This window comes from Leguminivora glycinivorella, chromosome 10, assembly GCF_023078275.1.
Source record: "Leguminivora glycinivorella isolate SPB_JAAS2020 chromosome 10, LegGlyc_1.1, whole genome shotgun sequence".
Lineage (NCBI taxonomy): Eukaryota > Metazoa > Arthropoda > Insecta > Lepidoptera > Tortricidae > Leguminivora > Leguminivora glycinivorella.
The window spans coordinates 1,276,845-1,293,652 of record NC_062980.1 but is presented as its reverse complement, the minus strand read 5'-3'; the positions used below and the strand labels follow the sequence as shown (position 1 = coordinate 1,293,652).

General features: G+C 41.7%; 1 protein-coding gene across 3 annotated transcripts in view; it reads right to left on the bottom strand.

Annotated features, from left to right (window-relative positions):
- Positions 1 to 16,745, bottom strand: part of LOC125230693 (ras-related protein Ral-a) — a 45,642-nt gene extending 28,897 nt beyond the window's left edge. Inside the window, exons 1-2 of one of the 3 annotated variants that reach the window (XM_048135951.1) lie at positions 16,617 to 16,745; positions 1,939 to 2,022 (exon numbers count right to left, since the gene is read on the bottom strand). In XM_048135951.1, coding sequence (XP_047991908.1) covers positions 1,939 to 1,965 — 27 coding nt within the window. In that variant the 5' untranslated portion in view covers positions 1,966 to 2,022; positions 16,617 to 16,745. Of the gene's footprint in view, positions 1 to 1,938; positions 2,023 to 16,109; positions 16,581 to 16,616 lie in introns of those variants that run through there. The other 2 variants (XM_048135949.1, XM_048135950.1) reach the window with 2 other exon arrangements.
- Between the last annotated feature and the right edge of the window lie 63 nt (positions 16,746 to 16,808).

Here is a 16,808-nt window from a genome sequence, read left to right as displayed (position 1 = left end):
AATTTGTATGCAGGGGGGGGGTCTACTTTTCTCTGCAGCTGACTGTACTACAAGTATTTTCTCGGTAAAAGTTGCGTGGCGCAAGAGATTTACAAATGTATAGCCATTTTATTATTGCAACGCAGTCCCAAAAATATCCGTTCCATTTATGAAGCAAGCCCTCCAGGCCGTCTAAAAATAAGTTCAGCCATGGAGTGCCGTCAAGTTATGAAAGTATTTACATAACGTCAAGTAAAATTTGGAGTTAGGTTCGGTCCTTTATCTTACCCCCTGTCCTTGTGATAAGCTCGGATATTTGTTCCTGTTCTTGTATTAGCCATATTATATTTGTCTATCCTATCTTGTCATTTTTATATTTTAAAGGAAAAATTGGAAAAAATACTCTTGAACCCGCATTTTCTGCAATCCGTGCATTGCTCTGGCGTTGAGATTTCTGCTTGTTGAAAATTAATTTATCCTATCTTGTTATAGAGCGGACTATGAATTTTACATATGTTGGTGAATTCTAGGTGATTCGATTGAGAAGCGAGAAGCGAAATTTATAACGCGAGCGAAGCCGCGGGCAAAAGCTAGAACTTTTATATGTCTATGATAGTTCAAACGTCTCGTGAACAGCTAGAAACCTTCGAAACCTAGCGTTCATTAGCTATGATCGATAATCGCGTGACGTGCAGCCGTTATAGTTCAGTTTGGAATTACAAAACGTATGTCTACTTACGGCCGAATGGGGAAACGCTCGCTTTCCTGTGCAAATATTGAATGCATTTCATTTGACACGCGTGTACATTGTGTAATCGGTAATTGGTGTTTTTTTGCTGTTACTTTTACATTGTAAACATTATCATTATAACGTTTGGAAAGATAGGTAAACAACAATACACATGAGACAGTGTCCCCGATGCTGCACAACGTGTATTGAAGATCTCCAAAGAGATATCCCTATCCCTCGAGGGCTTACAGTGGCAAAGCATTGGCTAACGAAAAGTTAAGTGTTACTTGATCCCTTTACACGAAGAAGAAGAAGGAAAGATTCTATAGACAAAGAATATTATTTTATAAAGAAAGATTTATTTTTATTTTATAGAGAAAGATTTTGGAGAGATTGATATTATAGATTTTTTTCATTATTCAGTTATGTTACCAAACAACTGGAAACTTTGTGTAAAAGTGGACACTTCAAAATATAAATGGTAGTATACTGAAATTGAAAGTATTCCTCTACAATTTGAGCAGAAGTTAAACCAAAGAGAATTCTATGCAACCCTAAAGAGCCATATGACCCGTCTTTATAAAGTAGTAGCTAGTGACCACAAGACAATGAATTTCAATCAGTGTTACGATGCCACAGATGGACATATTACGACTATTTTGCTGCCTGAAAAATAACTCTGCATATTGAATAGCATAGCAAAGAACGAAGTCAAACTAATCTCAAAACTTTACGATTACGACCGCATACTCAACAATGGGCAGAATTGCAGAATTTCATCTGTGAAGTGCATAATGCTAGCAAACTAAGGCCGGTTTTAGTGTCAAGCGGACTGACCGCGCGGAGCGATCCGCACCGCCAATTTATATCAACCCGTCCGCTTTACTCTGAAACGCTCTTTGAACTCTTAATATGTATTGATGCAGATCACTCCGAGCGGTCGGTCTACATGACACTAAACCAGTCCAAGACAATACTCATGCTGGACTTGAACTGCAAACCTAACAATTCGACATCTGACACAGACTGTGTCATTCACGAAGACGAGCAGCTTGACTCATAATGTCATAATATGAAGTAAGGTTAGATTAGATTTTAGATTAAACAATCTTGGATGAGTCGAAATATACCTAAATGTAGTATGACATATACCTTAGTATCAAGTCTCATCGTGGTTAGTAAAATTTTCTTTTGTTACCAACATCAATCCATTATAAATAGCAACGTACCCCGCACTTGGAAGCGCAAGCCCCCATATTGTCGTAGACCCCGAAGTAGTCCGTGAACTTGGCCGCCTCGGAGTTCTGCGGGCTCTGCAACACAGGCTCTGGTCACCAGCGGTCTGCGGTGGTCACTGTACTTTACACTTGTGGTTCTCTGAAGTCACTGATTTATTTATTATCCATACTTAAAAGTGGAAAGTGACATAGGCTACTTTTGTCTCTTGCTAACGCGAGCGAAGCCGCGGGCAAAAGCTAGTTTATTATAAATGGTTTATTAAAATGATTTAATATAAGGAGAAAAAAGGTATTCTGATAATACACGGTTTTTTTTTGTTGATAATTGTTTTTCAAAGCTTGCCGCTTCTCATGGCAAGCGACAAAGAAAATACCTGCCCCTCTAGCACAACTTGCCTTGTCGCGCGCGAGTCCATACTTGAAGTCGCGCTTGATGTATCGACAAGGCAAGTTGTGCTAAAGGGTCTGGTGTTTCGATGACACAACTGACTATTTTCAGGATTTTTGCAAGATTTTTAGCAATTTTCTGTTTGTAGATGTTTTGCAAACCTATACAAGACAACCAATCAAGTTGTTATGGCGTTTCATGAAGTTTCATCTGAATCATCTTTAAAACAATCACAAGAATCCTAAGAAAAACCTCATCAAACGCTCGTCATATTACATAAGAACTACTTCCCTCTTATTAACAAAGCTTAGTCTTTAAGAGAACCGTACAATACTTTTTAAATAAATTACATTATTTGTATTTGTCACTAGATTGTAGACTGATAACGTCACTTGGTAACCGGCATGATCTAAAAATAAATGAAACAATCAGCCTACTATGAATATTATATCCAGTTTCATTATCAATGTGAAATCGAAAGTAAAAAGATAAGGCTGTTTCAGCGCAAAACCGCCGAGAGGTTCATGCAAACATTTTTAACTTTTTTTGCTAAAGACGATTTTAACGAAATGTAACAAGGTTCTTTCTCAAATAGTTCAAATATTAACAAGAGCTTCGATTATTGAAGATGGAATGTTAAAATTAGCATCATAATAGCGATCTGCAATCGTTTCGAGTTGCCCCACCGCGAGCCGAATCGTCTGTTGCGTTGCGAGGCCGGGAAAAAGCTATGGGATTCTAAATTCTTTATTCGCAGTCGAGCGGAAAATTGAACCATATTTAAAGCATAATTCGAGTTGCGTAAAGAGGGAGCCAATTGTAACGGTTGAACTCTTTTGCGATGTTTTTGTGGTTCGGACTTTAGAAAAAAATACGCTAGATACAGTTAGCTCAAGAAAATATTCTGTTTCTTGTTGTTATAATTCTTGGACTTATTTAAAGAAAACGCCGAATACTATATAAACATCTATGCAAAAGCGCGTAACGTACTTCGTGCTAAATAGTGATAATACTTATTAAATATTTTAATTACTAATAAAATATGTCTTAGGAAAAACAATGATTTATGAAATCCGCACGATCTCCTGTTCGCAGGAAATCCTTCAAGCATTACAAGAAAGATTACAATCTTATCTAGATGCCGATAAGAAAACATTGCATGTAACAAAGTTTCGTAACATTTCATAGGCTCGCCTACTGAAGCGCGACGCGAACAATACAAAAGTATGCACCGCATCTTCTCATTTACGCAGACTCAAGAAAACCAGTACCAGCAGGCCTATGATGCTTTCAATTTTATCACTTATCGCTATGGATAAAGCATCCGTCACGCTCTGACGAGTATATGCGAGAGTGACAGATGTCTTATCGACGTATATAAGTTATAAAATTGCAGGCATAATAGCCCTGCAGTATTCGGTTATAGTTTGACGTATTTGACGAATTCGAACGTGACATCTCATTTCCATGGTCCGCGGGTGACGTGGCACGAGAGACAGCGGGGGCTGGTACAATAACCTCAATCACCTGCAATAATATGTTCCGAAATCCGTAAAATTATTTGACACGCTCTTAAGGGTCTACAGATAAGATTAGCCAAGAGTAATGTATGAAGTGTGCGTATGGTAATCCCCGTTTCCTACAGACCACGGGTAGTCAACTAGTCACGTTACAATTTGTCAAGGTATATGTATCTTTGACATCATCAATTCTTACAAATTAGAGATCACAAAATACTGGTTCTGCTTTATATTATAACTCTAAAATCGGAATGCTAACAAGTGGAAAGTTTAACGACTGCCCTGGGAATTGTTGGAGAAACCTCGTTGTGGGAACTTCTTTTGTTTACTCCGAGTTACGAAATGTCTAACATGTTTACAAGTAAACCAGGCAAGATCATAATCGTTCGTAGATAAACTAAACAAACCGCTACCTCGTTTGCAACTCGCAGTGTATGGAAGTGATAGAGAGATATTATATGCAACTTTTCGTTGACTTAGCGCTAACGATTATCAATATTGTCAACTTAGGCCTCCAAGGGTTCGCAACTTTTGAGACGAAGAGCTTACCGCAGTAGAAAATAACCATGAAAGTTATTTTGACTAATCCTATGACCCTATGAGCCTTAATATTATTTAGGATGTTTTGCGAAACTGAATTGGCAGATCAAAACGATATACACATTACACATGCAAGTCGCGGGTTGCTGACCTTAGCAGTTCTGTTATAGTTCAAAATTACCTTAACGAGTATAAAATTAGCATGTCATGAGTCATGACACTGACGATGACACGACAGTGGAGAATACCACCCTAATCGTGAGAACTTCAATTGTGTTGTGTATAAGTAACTACGTCGGTGGCAAACCAACGGCCCGCCTGATGTAAAGCGGTCACCGTAAAAGCGTATTACATTAGTATAAGTAACTGAATTCGTTGCCGACGACTCAAAGGACAATAGACGGAACAAGTTTTCCCGAGCTCACCGCAGTAACATTAAATGATAGTTACTTGATATTGTATTCGAGCGAGACGATATGCGCTGTGCTGTGCCCTACCACACAAAGCGGAATATCAGAGCTGAACCTCTAAGTTTGAGGCTTGAATATGTATATGTATTTATTATTTATATAGTGACAGATTCAGAGTCGTAATCTCGGATGTCAAAAAGAACAAGGTCTCCGCCGTACCTATGTCGTAAACTCGTAACTGTATGAACTATGAAGTACCAGACCAAAAATGTTGAAGCGCTTCGTGTCTTTGGATATTTCGTGTTTTTGTAATGAATTCCATAACATATGGGAAATCCTAACACTATATATGTTGCAATGTTTATTTTACAGCGACTAAAACTCTTCGTATTTTGCAATTTTTAATGGGGGCCATTTATTTCTCGAAAACCATCTAACCACATCTTCATTTCACGATACGTTACAGAAGCACATTGCTCAGTGTAACGACCCGTTTGGTCACTATCACCGCCTACAAGATCTAATCGCGATATCTCGGTCGTTAGTATCATTACATCGGCGTGTGCGCACGTAACATCACATAATTGAATCACTAAACGGAGACATTGACATTTACACTTCACTGGCTGGGAGAGAGAAACGCAAGACGTAAGAAATTAAGTGATACGGAGCCTACAGACTGTCAGTTCCCCGGACGATATCGGCTTGTCAGTTTGAAGTTAAAATTAGCGCTGAACTGTCCGGTGTACTGATGGTCAATGCGCCCCTTTAATGGTTGTCGGTGGGCTGTTTCTACTATAAGGTTGCCATTGCCATTCCGCTAAGGCGAAACGAAGATGATATGTGCAGAATAACAATGATTGTCTTCTCCGCTCGGCTTTTTAAATGAGATGAAGCTGGTTTTATTTCAGCCTTGAGTATTGGAGGCCTTGGTCACATTTATTTCATATACCTGTAATTTCTCCTCATTTTTCAGTAAACCTTCGCTCTCAAAGGTACGCCAATTTCACCTTTGCGGAAGTTGTATAAGAATAGGCTACTTGACCCTTTTTTAAAGTCTGTCTTATATGAGTTATATGATTAAGTACTGTCCAATCAACCGAAATAAAATATTACCATATTTTATTATGACTTAAAAACAGCAAAACATATTTTTAATGTATACTTTTACGTAATCAGGCGAAAACAACACAGTCATGTTAATCTATAAATGATCAGGTCATTCTATTCGACAAAATTTTCTGACTTTTTAAGTATGAAGGCATAAAGTTCAATATGTCAGTGATTGTTTAGACATGCAGTAAGGTTCGAATTCGATGACGTCACTCACTACATCGCTGACAGCGTTTTCAGTGGCCAAAATAAATACAAACACATTTTTAATCGAAAATACGTAGTCATCATACACTTTTAAATACCCAAAATCTGTAGATATTGTTTTTTTTATGTCAAATACTACAAGACAATCATTTATTGTGCCAAATTCGATATGAGTCTAGTAGCCTATTCATTTAGAAATGCTATCGACTGCCTATCGTACATTAAATTTACGTGCATTTTAATTTAATGTAATTTATTAAATTTCTAATGTTTTTTATCTATGGGTCAAAAACAAAAAATAATTGCATTAAATAATCTAATTTAATCGAAAACTCGCCACTACCGGCTAGTGGGACCCATCCAATGGGATACGAGCCTTCGCATGTACAGGTCATGTCTATTAAACCGACGAGGCTCCCCAAGAACGCCCCGAGTACGTGCTTAATAAGCGAGAGAGATTCTATGCATCGCATTATATCATTCCATGTAGCTATTAAAATTGTAGTAATAAAGTTTTATGTTCGTATTATGTATGTAAGTATGTAATTTACTTATTTATAGTTCCGATTTATCTATCAAATTATCTTTAAACGAGCAATTCTTGTATATAAAATATGTGCAATATATATCTCGGAAACAGCTCTAACGATTTCGCTGAAATTTGTTATGTGGCGGTTTTCGGGGGTAAAAACCGATGTAGCTTAGTCTTAGTTCCCAGAAAACGCGAATTTTCTCGATTTTTCGAACTCCAAACGAAGCTCGGTCACCCAGGTACCTAATATTTAAACACCATCAGGTCACACCTCGGACACTGATGGCGATCAAATATATGAAAAAGGCACGTTCCTAGCACACAGTCTTAAGCTCGTGTACGTGAACGCGTAGGTACTATGCTTGTATTGAGTGAAATATGACAGGGCGACTGGCCGCGTTTTTGACAAATGGTAACTGTGAGGTAACCGAGAGGGGGTGGGCGGCACTTTCAGCGGGGAGCGGGAGTGGCCATACTGTAAGATAGTACTCTTTATTATACTGATGTGATCAGGTGGTGACAACAGGCTGACTTATCTTCAAGATTGCTCACTTGCCGAGATCACACGGTGGCATTGTGTAAATGCGTTTGACATTTCTAGTTGACTGGGCAGAGAAAACGATGCGCCGCGGTTAGAATAGTAATGGAGTAACTTTCGTGAGTTATATTGGAAATGGTGAGAAGCACTTATAGAGGTATAAATATTATAAAGAATGGTATGCAATCTGTGGTAGGGCGCATTACTAAAACAAACAATAAACAAGCCATCTTGATGCCTCAATGGCAGTTAATGGCATATTTACCTATTATTGCCAGTCAAGTATGGTCGCGCGATAAATGATAATTTGATAAAACATCTGGCCGTCCCTATCGCACTATCACTATCTCTATAAGTGCCATAGGGACGGCCAGACCCTTGAGCACAACTTGCCTTGTCGCGTGCGAGTCCATACATCAAGCGCGACTTCAAGTATGGACTCGCCCGCGACAAGGCAAGTTGTGCTAGAGGAGCAGATGTTTTATCATTTATCGCGCGACCATGATTGCCTGCCTTATAGTTATTATCATATAATAGGCATTTAGAGCATAGTGCCTACACTGCCTATGCTACTCTGGATTTTATGGACGATATTTGTTTTCGATCGTAATAAACCAATTAGATAAAAAAAAAATACATTTTCTTCCAACAGTTACACAACCATTTTCGGTATAATCTTTAGTAATGGTCCTTTTTAATTGTAAAAACATAAACACAAGGTAAGAGAGTGAAATCTGTAGCAAAGTAGCAATTACACCGCTATTCTGTGAAAGGCGACGGCCATTACCAGACCGATTACACGTATTAGTATTTGTTCAGTTTTGCTCATCATTTTTTGGATATTTTTTCATGTTAACTGTGGCAACACTTTGTCACGGTTAAAATTTGAATATTAAAAAAAAAAACGGTTGCTCTGTCATGCAATTGACAGAGCCAGTACGCAACAGATTCGCGAACAGCCACCAGCACCTTAGCCAGTCTCGCTATTTCTCGCAGTGAATCATTAAAAGCACCATCACCCGTAGTTTAATATCATTTCAATAAGTGTTGTGTATCGGAGAGCGCCAGGATCATCCGTGGAGAGAACGTCGAAGGTCTAAGTTGAAAGCTCGAAGGTAACGGTTTTACGCTTCCTCTAGCTTGCGACAAGGAGCTGAAATCACCGCCAGCGGGCCTACAGCGCGACCAACGACTCAGTCCTCACATTCCCGGACTGTAAGGTAAACTTCGCTTACACTCATTTCACACTTAGTCGTCTAACATCACATTTATCATCTTCACTCCATACCAACTTCCTTGCTGACTCGGCCCTAAATTCCACTCTATTGTTTTCCCCTTTTCGCCCCCATACAGTCCATTAATTGTCGAACATTTTGGCCTTCGACCCGCATACTTTGATAAAGCGCCTATGATTTGTCGTTTTCGTTTTAAATATTCGCTTTCTCAAATTTGTATTGTCATTTTTCGCACTTTAAAATTTAGGGTAGACTTGTTAAAATTTTGTGGGTAAGCAAGAAAGTTGGTCGGGTAATGGTGCTTTAACAAAAATCATTCACTCACTTTTCATTTTATTGGCAACAATTTTGTCAAGTGTCACCTGTCAGCTGACACCTGTCACTTCTGTCAGTGTCAATCAACCGACTTTTGTGTTGTTGTGATTTATTCTGTGAAGATTAGTTTTGTTGTAATTTCATATTAATATCGCCGTTTTTAGTGTAATTTAACGCCGTAATAATGACGAATGGCGATAAGTCTGTCGGAACAGAGGTTGACACGGTGATGATTGCTCGTGACTATCAGGTAATGAGAATTGAATATTTGCAAATGTTGTCGGACTCCGAACTTGCGCTATGTGACGAGAGTGAGCTGTGTTCTATAGCGAAGAACTTCCATGAAGCGCAAATAAAGTTATTAAGTAGTGCTCCTCGGTCCGAACACAGGGAGATCTGCTCACATACCGCGATGTTCGATTCGAAAGTAAGGGCAGTACGGTCGAGGTTGCAGAATAGGAAGCCTTGTGCTGGGACTTCGTCAGTCTCGGGCGTGCCGCAGCCGGTCTTGCCTAAGTTACCAAAACTGCAAATTAAAGCATTTGATGGGAAAATTGAAAATTGGGTAACATTTATGCAGTTGTTTAATTCTTTGGTGGACAAGCGGACTGACATTGCTCCGGTTGAAAAATTACATTATCTTTTGTCCAGTGTGCAAAACGAAGCTTATGACCTTATAAAGAATTATCCTGTCACCGATGACAACTATAAGGTAGCATATGAAGCGCTGTACAAGCAATATAACAAAACTAGATTAATTGCTACTACATACTATGAGAAGCTTGTACAGTGTGAGCCAGTGAAGGCATCTCGGGCTAGTGACCTGCAGCGGGTTTATAGGGTTTTTGCTGAAAATTTGTCGATTTTGAAAGGTTTCAACTTACCGGACAAAAATTTCCTTCTTGTACAGCTACTGTGGTCGAAGCTTGATAGGAACACTAAAGAGCAATTTGAATTAGAACATAACTCTGATGACATTCCTGAGTTTAGTAAATTGCAGGATTTTATTGAAAAGCGACACCGTGCCTTAGACGCGGCAGGGGCATCGGGGTTTGTCGCTAGTGCTCCGCAGCCAAGTAGTAGCAAGCCATCTAATAAGCCAAAAGTAGCCTTGGTAGTCTCGGCTCCTAAGTGTGAGGTGTGTGGACAGGCCCACAGTCTTACATCCTGTCCAACCTTTTTGAGTTATGACCCCGCTTCTCGGTTTAAATGTGCAAAAGAGAATAAGTTGTGTATTCTGTGTTTGTCGGGGTCACATCCTATGAGGTCTTGCAAGTCGAAGCAGCGGTGTGAGCAATGTCGGTTCTCTCACCATACGCTGTTGCATTTTAATAGTGGTAAGGTGCCTGTACCCCCGGCAACGGATGTGGATAATTTGAAGCGTCCATCGAGCTCAACAAATCCTCTGGTGATGGTAGCCAATAATGTTGCCGCTTCATCTCTATTTTCGACTGCGAGAGTATTGGTGGAGAATGCCAGAGGTAATTTAGTTGAGGTAAGGGCCTTGCTTGACTGTGCCAGTGGCTGTAATTTCATAAGTGAGGCATGTGCACAGAGACTTGGTCTCCGGGCAGAATATGGGAACCATGCCATCACTGGTATCGGTGAACTCGTGTCGAAGCCTGGTGGCACATTGTCATGTACCATCACACCGAGCGTTGGGAAGGCTGATACTAGCCTCTCGTTTCAGGCTTATTTGCTGCCTAAAATTTGTCCTGAGATGCCGCCTGAACTTGTCGACCTGTCATCATGGCAACATATTAGGGGCTTAGAATTAGCTGACCCCTACTGGCACATTCCAGGACCTGTTGATCTATTGTTGAATGTCAATATTTTCGCTTCTTCGTTGCGCCCAGGTTTAATCCATGGGGCCCCGGGCCAGGCGACTGCCGTCAACACCGTTTTCGGGTGGATTCTGATGGGAGACGCAGGCGACTGTACTACGGACATTTGTCGTTCTCGGTTCCGTAACAACAGTTGTCAGCTGGTAATGGGCAAGTTATCGCTTGACGACTCCATTAAGAGGTTCTGGGAGTTGGAAGATGTCAACTCTCCGAACACCGTCATTTTATCGAAGGAAGATCAGCTGTGCGAGGAATACTTTCTCGCTAATTTTCGTCGCACAGAAGAAGGTAGATTTGTCGTTCCTTTACCTTTTGCTGATACTTCTAATAAACCTATCTTCTCGGGCTCTCGAGCCATCGCTCTTAAGAGATTCTTGTCGTTGGAGCGGAAGTTATTAAGTAACACCGACTTCTACCAGAACTATGTAGCCTTCATGAAGGACTACAAAAGCTGTCGCCACCTTGAGGAATGTGATCCTCCAAAGGTGGATTTGGGGGTTCTTTTACATACCCCACCATGGAGTGTTGAGGCCCTCGTCGACCAGCACTCCTCTTCGGGTAGTCTTCGACGCTAGTGCCAAGGACAGCCGGGGTGTCTCACTAAATGACGCGCTACTGCCAGGGCAGAAGCTGCAAAACAACATCTTCCACTTGCTCCTTCGTTTTCGGTGGCATAGTGTTGTGTTCACAGCAGATGTCAAGCAAATGTATAGGCAGATCTTAGTGTCCCCGGAAGACGCTGAATATCAGCGCATCCTGTGGCGTCCGTCTGTCAATGAGCCTATCCGGGACTATCGGCTGTTGACCGTTACTTACGGCGTGTCCTCAGCTCCCTACCAAGCTCTTCGGACAATAGCTCAACTGGCGAAAGAATCAGGAGAAGAATACCCTTCTGGCTCAGCAGTGCTAGACCGAGACATCTATGTCGACGACGTGGTGTCTGGAGCTCAGTCTGTCGAAGAAGCACGGAAGCTTCGATCGGAGCTGTCTACCATCTTAGCTTCTGGTGGCTTCCATCTACGGAAATGGACGTCCAACCACCAGGAGTTCTTCGAGGGTGTCCCCTCCTCAGACCTATATTCCGAGGACTTTCGAGAGTTCAACTCCATTGGGGACATCTCACTAAAAATTCTCGGCCTCTCGTGGTTACCCCAGACGGATGACTTTACCTTCAAAGTGTCTGTCGAGGATCGACGGTGCACTAAACGCACTATCCTCTCAGAGATCGCTCGAATCTTCGACCCTCTGGGCCTCCTCTCACCTGTGACGTTCTTCGCGAAGTACCTCATGCAGTTGCTCTGGGTCTCAGGTGTTTCATGGGATGATGATGCGCCAGAGAACCTTGCATCCGAATGGCAAGAATTCAAAGCGCAGCTTCCTTCGTTGAAATCGGTGTCTGTCCCGCGCCGTATGGTCAAGGATTTCGTCTCGCTCGAAGTCCACGGTTTCTGCGACGCCTCAGAGCGAGGGTATTGCGCGGTGGTCTATTTACGGACGTCAGGTGAGGATGGAACGCGATATGTTCATCTGGTCTGCAGCAAATCAAGAGTGGCACCCCTTCGTAAGCTGTCGATACCCCGTCTAGAGTTGCTGGCTGCGGTTCTACTTGCTGACTTGATAGCATCTGTTGCAGAGGCTCTGATGCCCCTCCACAAGATTTGTGAAATTTGTGCGTGGTCTGATTCCAGCGTTGCTTTGACGTGGATAAAGTCTTGCCCGTCCAGATGGCAAACTTTCGTGGCTAACCGCGTGAGTCACATTCAGGATATCATCCCTCCAGACTGTTGGCGGCACGTGAGGACTGGTGACAATCCTGCAGATTGTGGATCGCGAGGACTCTTGCCAGATGACCTGGTTCACCACAATAACTGGTGGCAGGGCCCATCTTGGCTAGGTTTGGATAAGGTTGACTGGCCTAAGTCCACGGTGGCAGTGGATCTGGACGTTCTACACGAAGAGCGCAAGGTCACTGTGCTCACTGTCTCAGTGAAAGAATCATGGACAGACAACCTGATGAATAAATTCTCGTCGCTAAGGACACTGCAACGTGTCCTTGCATACTGTCGCAGGTTCGCATATAACGCGAGGAATCAGAAGATGCCCAACAACTTGTTGAGCGGTCCCCTGACACCGCTAGAACTTAAACAGGCCCTCATGTTCCTCGTGTGCCATGTGCAAAAGCACCACTTTGCTTCGGAGATCGAGAAGGTGACAAGTAGTCTTCCGAACTCTCTCCCGAAGGCATTTAAAAAACTGTGCCCATTCCTAGATGACGCGGGTCTCTTGAGGGTGGGCGGACGCTTGTCGCGAGCCTCTCTCGAATTCGATGTTAAACATCCCCTTTTGCTACCTCGCGACAACCGTCTGACCTATCTCTTGATTGACGAATACCACAGGCGTTTCATGCATCCGGGCATCCAAACGCTCCATAATTTGCTGGCGCAGCATTTCTGGATCATGAGTCCTAAGCGGGCTATCTACGCCGTGGTCTCAAAGTGCATGAAATGCTTCCGGGTTCGCCCGCTGGGCGCTCCTGCGCCATTGATGGGAGACCTACCAGCTTATCGCATCACTCAACTGAAGGCTTTTTCGAGCTCAGCGGTCGACTTTGGTGGACCTTTCGATATCGCCCTTGGTCGTGGTCGCGGGAACAAGACGTACAAGGGCTACATCTGCGTCTTCGTTTGCACCGCGACAAAGGCGATACATACTGAGCTGGCTACGGAGTTGTCCTCAGACGCCTTTCTGGCTGCGCTCCGGCGTTTCGATTCAAATATTAACGAGGTGAAGCATGCAGTTCGCTTTTTGTTTTTACTTTTAAAAAAGTATGTTTAAAAACAAAATTGAAAGGAAAAACAGGCCAAGTGCGAGTCGGCCTCGTCGGCTGAGGGACCCGTAAACATTTAGCTTATTCACTTATTCATTTCATAGAAGTAACATGTATATTTTATACAACAACAGTTTTAAGGAACCATAGACCTGAATGTATCGTAGTATACATTTAATGTCATAAAAAGATTACAAACGCGTATAAATTATAATCAGAATAAATAAAACTTACGTTCTTTTTAATGACTCATAATCACAGTTATTAATTGCGCTAGAAGCGCTGGTGGCCTAGCGGTAAGAGCGTGTGACTTTCAATCCGGAGGTCGCGGGTTCAAACCCCGGCTCGCACCAATGAGTTTTTCGGAACTTATGTGCGAAATGTCATTTGATATTTGCCAGTCGCTTTTCGGTGAAGGAAAACATCGTGAGGAAACCGGACTAATCCCAATAAGGCCTAGTTACCCTTCGGGTTGGAATGTCAGATGGCAGTCGCTTTCGTAAAACTAGTGCCTTCGCCAAATCTTGGGATTAGTTGTCAAAGCGGACCCCAGGCACCCATTGCCGTGGCAAATGCCGGGATAAAGCCAGGAGGATGAATCACAGTTATTAATTCTTATCGTTGAGTAAACATAAACAAACCTGCAGAGACAAACCCTATATGTATACTATTTTTTTTTTACTGAAGGTTTTTGCTCCTATTTAGATACACAACAAACTACTGGTACAGTCAACAACATTGAATACAAAGTGCCAAAAACATGTATACACTTTATTGCCTGTACATTAAGGTATGTATACATGTTTTTGGCGCTTTGTATTCACAGCTGTGTTGTTGACTGTACTACGAACAATTGACACTTGCACTGCACTGGCGATTTAAATTACAACTGAATTAAAACACTAAATGAGATGAAGGACATTAATTAAGGCAAAATGCAGGGAACAATTATATAAAGTGGGAAAAGTGTCATCGTGGTACATTCATGGTAAGAAATATGGATACGGACAAAGTGCCAAAAATATGTTATTTTTGCTTTTATTGTTTACATGTTAAGGTCGTGGATACATGATTTTGACTCTTTGTCCGCATTTATATTTTATACCTTGAGTGTAGTGAAATGTTGACATAAGAATTAGTTTTGCCTGGCTGGTTTCGTACTAAACAAAGCCTTAGATCATAACCTTGTGCCATATATTCATTCAAATATCCATGCTCTCTCATTAGCATTTTTGTGATTAACATAGATTATGTGTGATGAGTCATGGTTTGAATTAAATGTGTAGTAGCCAACTGGCATGAAGTGGTGCAGAATAAATAAATAAATAAGGGGATATCTTACACAAATAACCTTGGCCCCAAACTAAGCAAAGCTTCTACTATTGGTGTATGGATGCCGGGGGACAATATACATATTACATACATGCCTAGTTATATTCATGATTCAGGAACAAATATCTGTGTTCTTCACACAGATAAATGCCCTTACCGGGAAGCGCTGGTAGCCTAGCGGTAGGTACGTGCGACTTTCGTTCCGGAGGTCGCGGGTTGGAACCCCAGCTTGCACCAATGAGTTTTTCGGAATTTATGTGAGAAATGTCATTTGATATTTGCAAGTCGTATTTCGGTGCAGGAAAATCGTGAGGAAACTGGACTAATTCTAATAAGGTCTAGTTTACCCTTCGGGTTGGAATGTGACTTGTCTACTTAAAAAAAATAGTAATTAAAATATTTTCTGCGAAAATAATTTGTTCTTTGAATACCTAAATGTTGATGAACATTATATTTTGTAGATTAGGAGTCTTTTTAGGGTTCCGTAGTCAACTAGGAACCCTTATAGTTTCGCCATGTCTGTCTGTCCGTCCGTCCGTCCGTCCGTCCGTCCGTCCGTCCGTCCGTCCGTCCGTCCGTCCGTCCGTCCGTCCGTCCGCGGATAATCTCAGTAACCGTAATCACTAGAAAGCTGAAATTTGGTACCAATATGTATATCAATCACGCCAACAAAGTACAAAAATAAAAAATGGAAAAAAATGTTTTATTAGGGTACCCCCCCTACATGTAAAGTGGGGGCTGATATTTTTTTTCATTCCAACTCCAACGTGTGATATATTGTTGGATAGGTATTTAAAAATGAATAAGAGTTTACTTAGATCGTTTTTTGATAATATTTATATTTTCGGAAATAATCGCTCCTAAAGGAAAAAAAGTGCGTCCCCCCCCTCTAACTTTTGAACCATATGTTTAAAAAATATGAAAAAAATCACAAACGTAGAACTTTATAAAGAATTTCTAGGAAAATTATTTTGAACATGATAGGTTCAGTAATTTTTGAGAAAAATACGGAAAACTACGGAACCCTACACTGAGCGTGGCCCGACACGCTCTTGGCCGGTTTTTTTTTGTTATAACACACCTGAATTCTTGCCAAAACTAAATTTGGTGTCTAACCTAACAAAACATCTATGATGCAAAAATGATTCAATGGGATCATAACAAATAAACAAGAAGTCAAAGATATGTTACGCAAGATATGCCAATGCATCTTCATAATGATAAATAGATTATTTTTGAAAACATATTTATCATTCGATTAGTAATATGCGTTAGCTTTGGACTAAAAAATAAATTCAGAGTACCACAGAGAACCACACAGTGACACACAGTAGTCCGCATGAAGTCGACCGTCACCTCACCTTCTTGTCACACTCCTCCAGGAATGTGGTGGACAACTGATACGCTAGCGCCGAGAACATGTCTGCACTCGCACTCGGTCTCCCGGCCGCAGGAGGCGCGCGAGAGCCGACAGTTCCATACCACTAGCTACACCAACCGCACCATCGTGGTGCAACACGCCAAAACAAGGAAACCACTCGCCAGACAATTACACGACGCGATAACCGGCAATTAACAGGAAAACTTCCCCAGTACAGGCGTGAATCACGGGCGATGACTCCGACGCCCTAACCACCACACAGCCACGATCGATCTAACTGTACCACACGGCGGACGCAAGAAAATACTTCTTATCCCACAAATTAGGCCGAGAAAAGTGCGCCGGCACGTGAGAACTGCAAGACAATGCACGAGAAACTGTGGGAGAGCGAGAGGCGTTGCCATCATAGTAAACAATCACGTCACTGACCCTATATTCGGAACGGCGACAAGCCTCCATATGTGCAACATCTATTGTTCAGACTCACCTGTACAAGAAAGCGGCTGCTGCGAGCACTAAACGGACACTGGTTTTAAAGTTGAAATTATTTTATTTCACTAATTTCGACACGAACGATCACACACTCATCACTCACATAAAACTGTCAAAATTTGACGACCACAGACATGATAGGGGTGACGACACGACAGCTTGGTACAGAGTACGCAATGGTACGCAC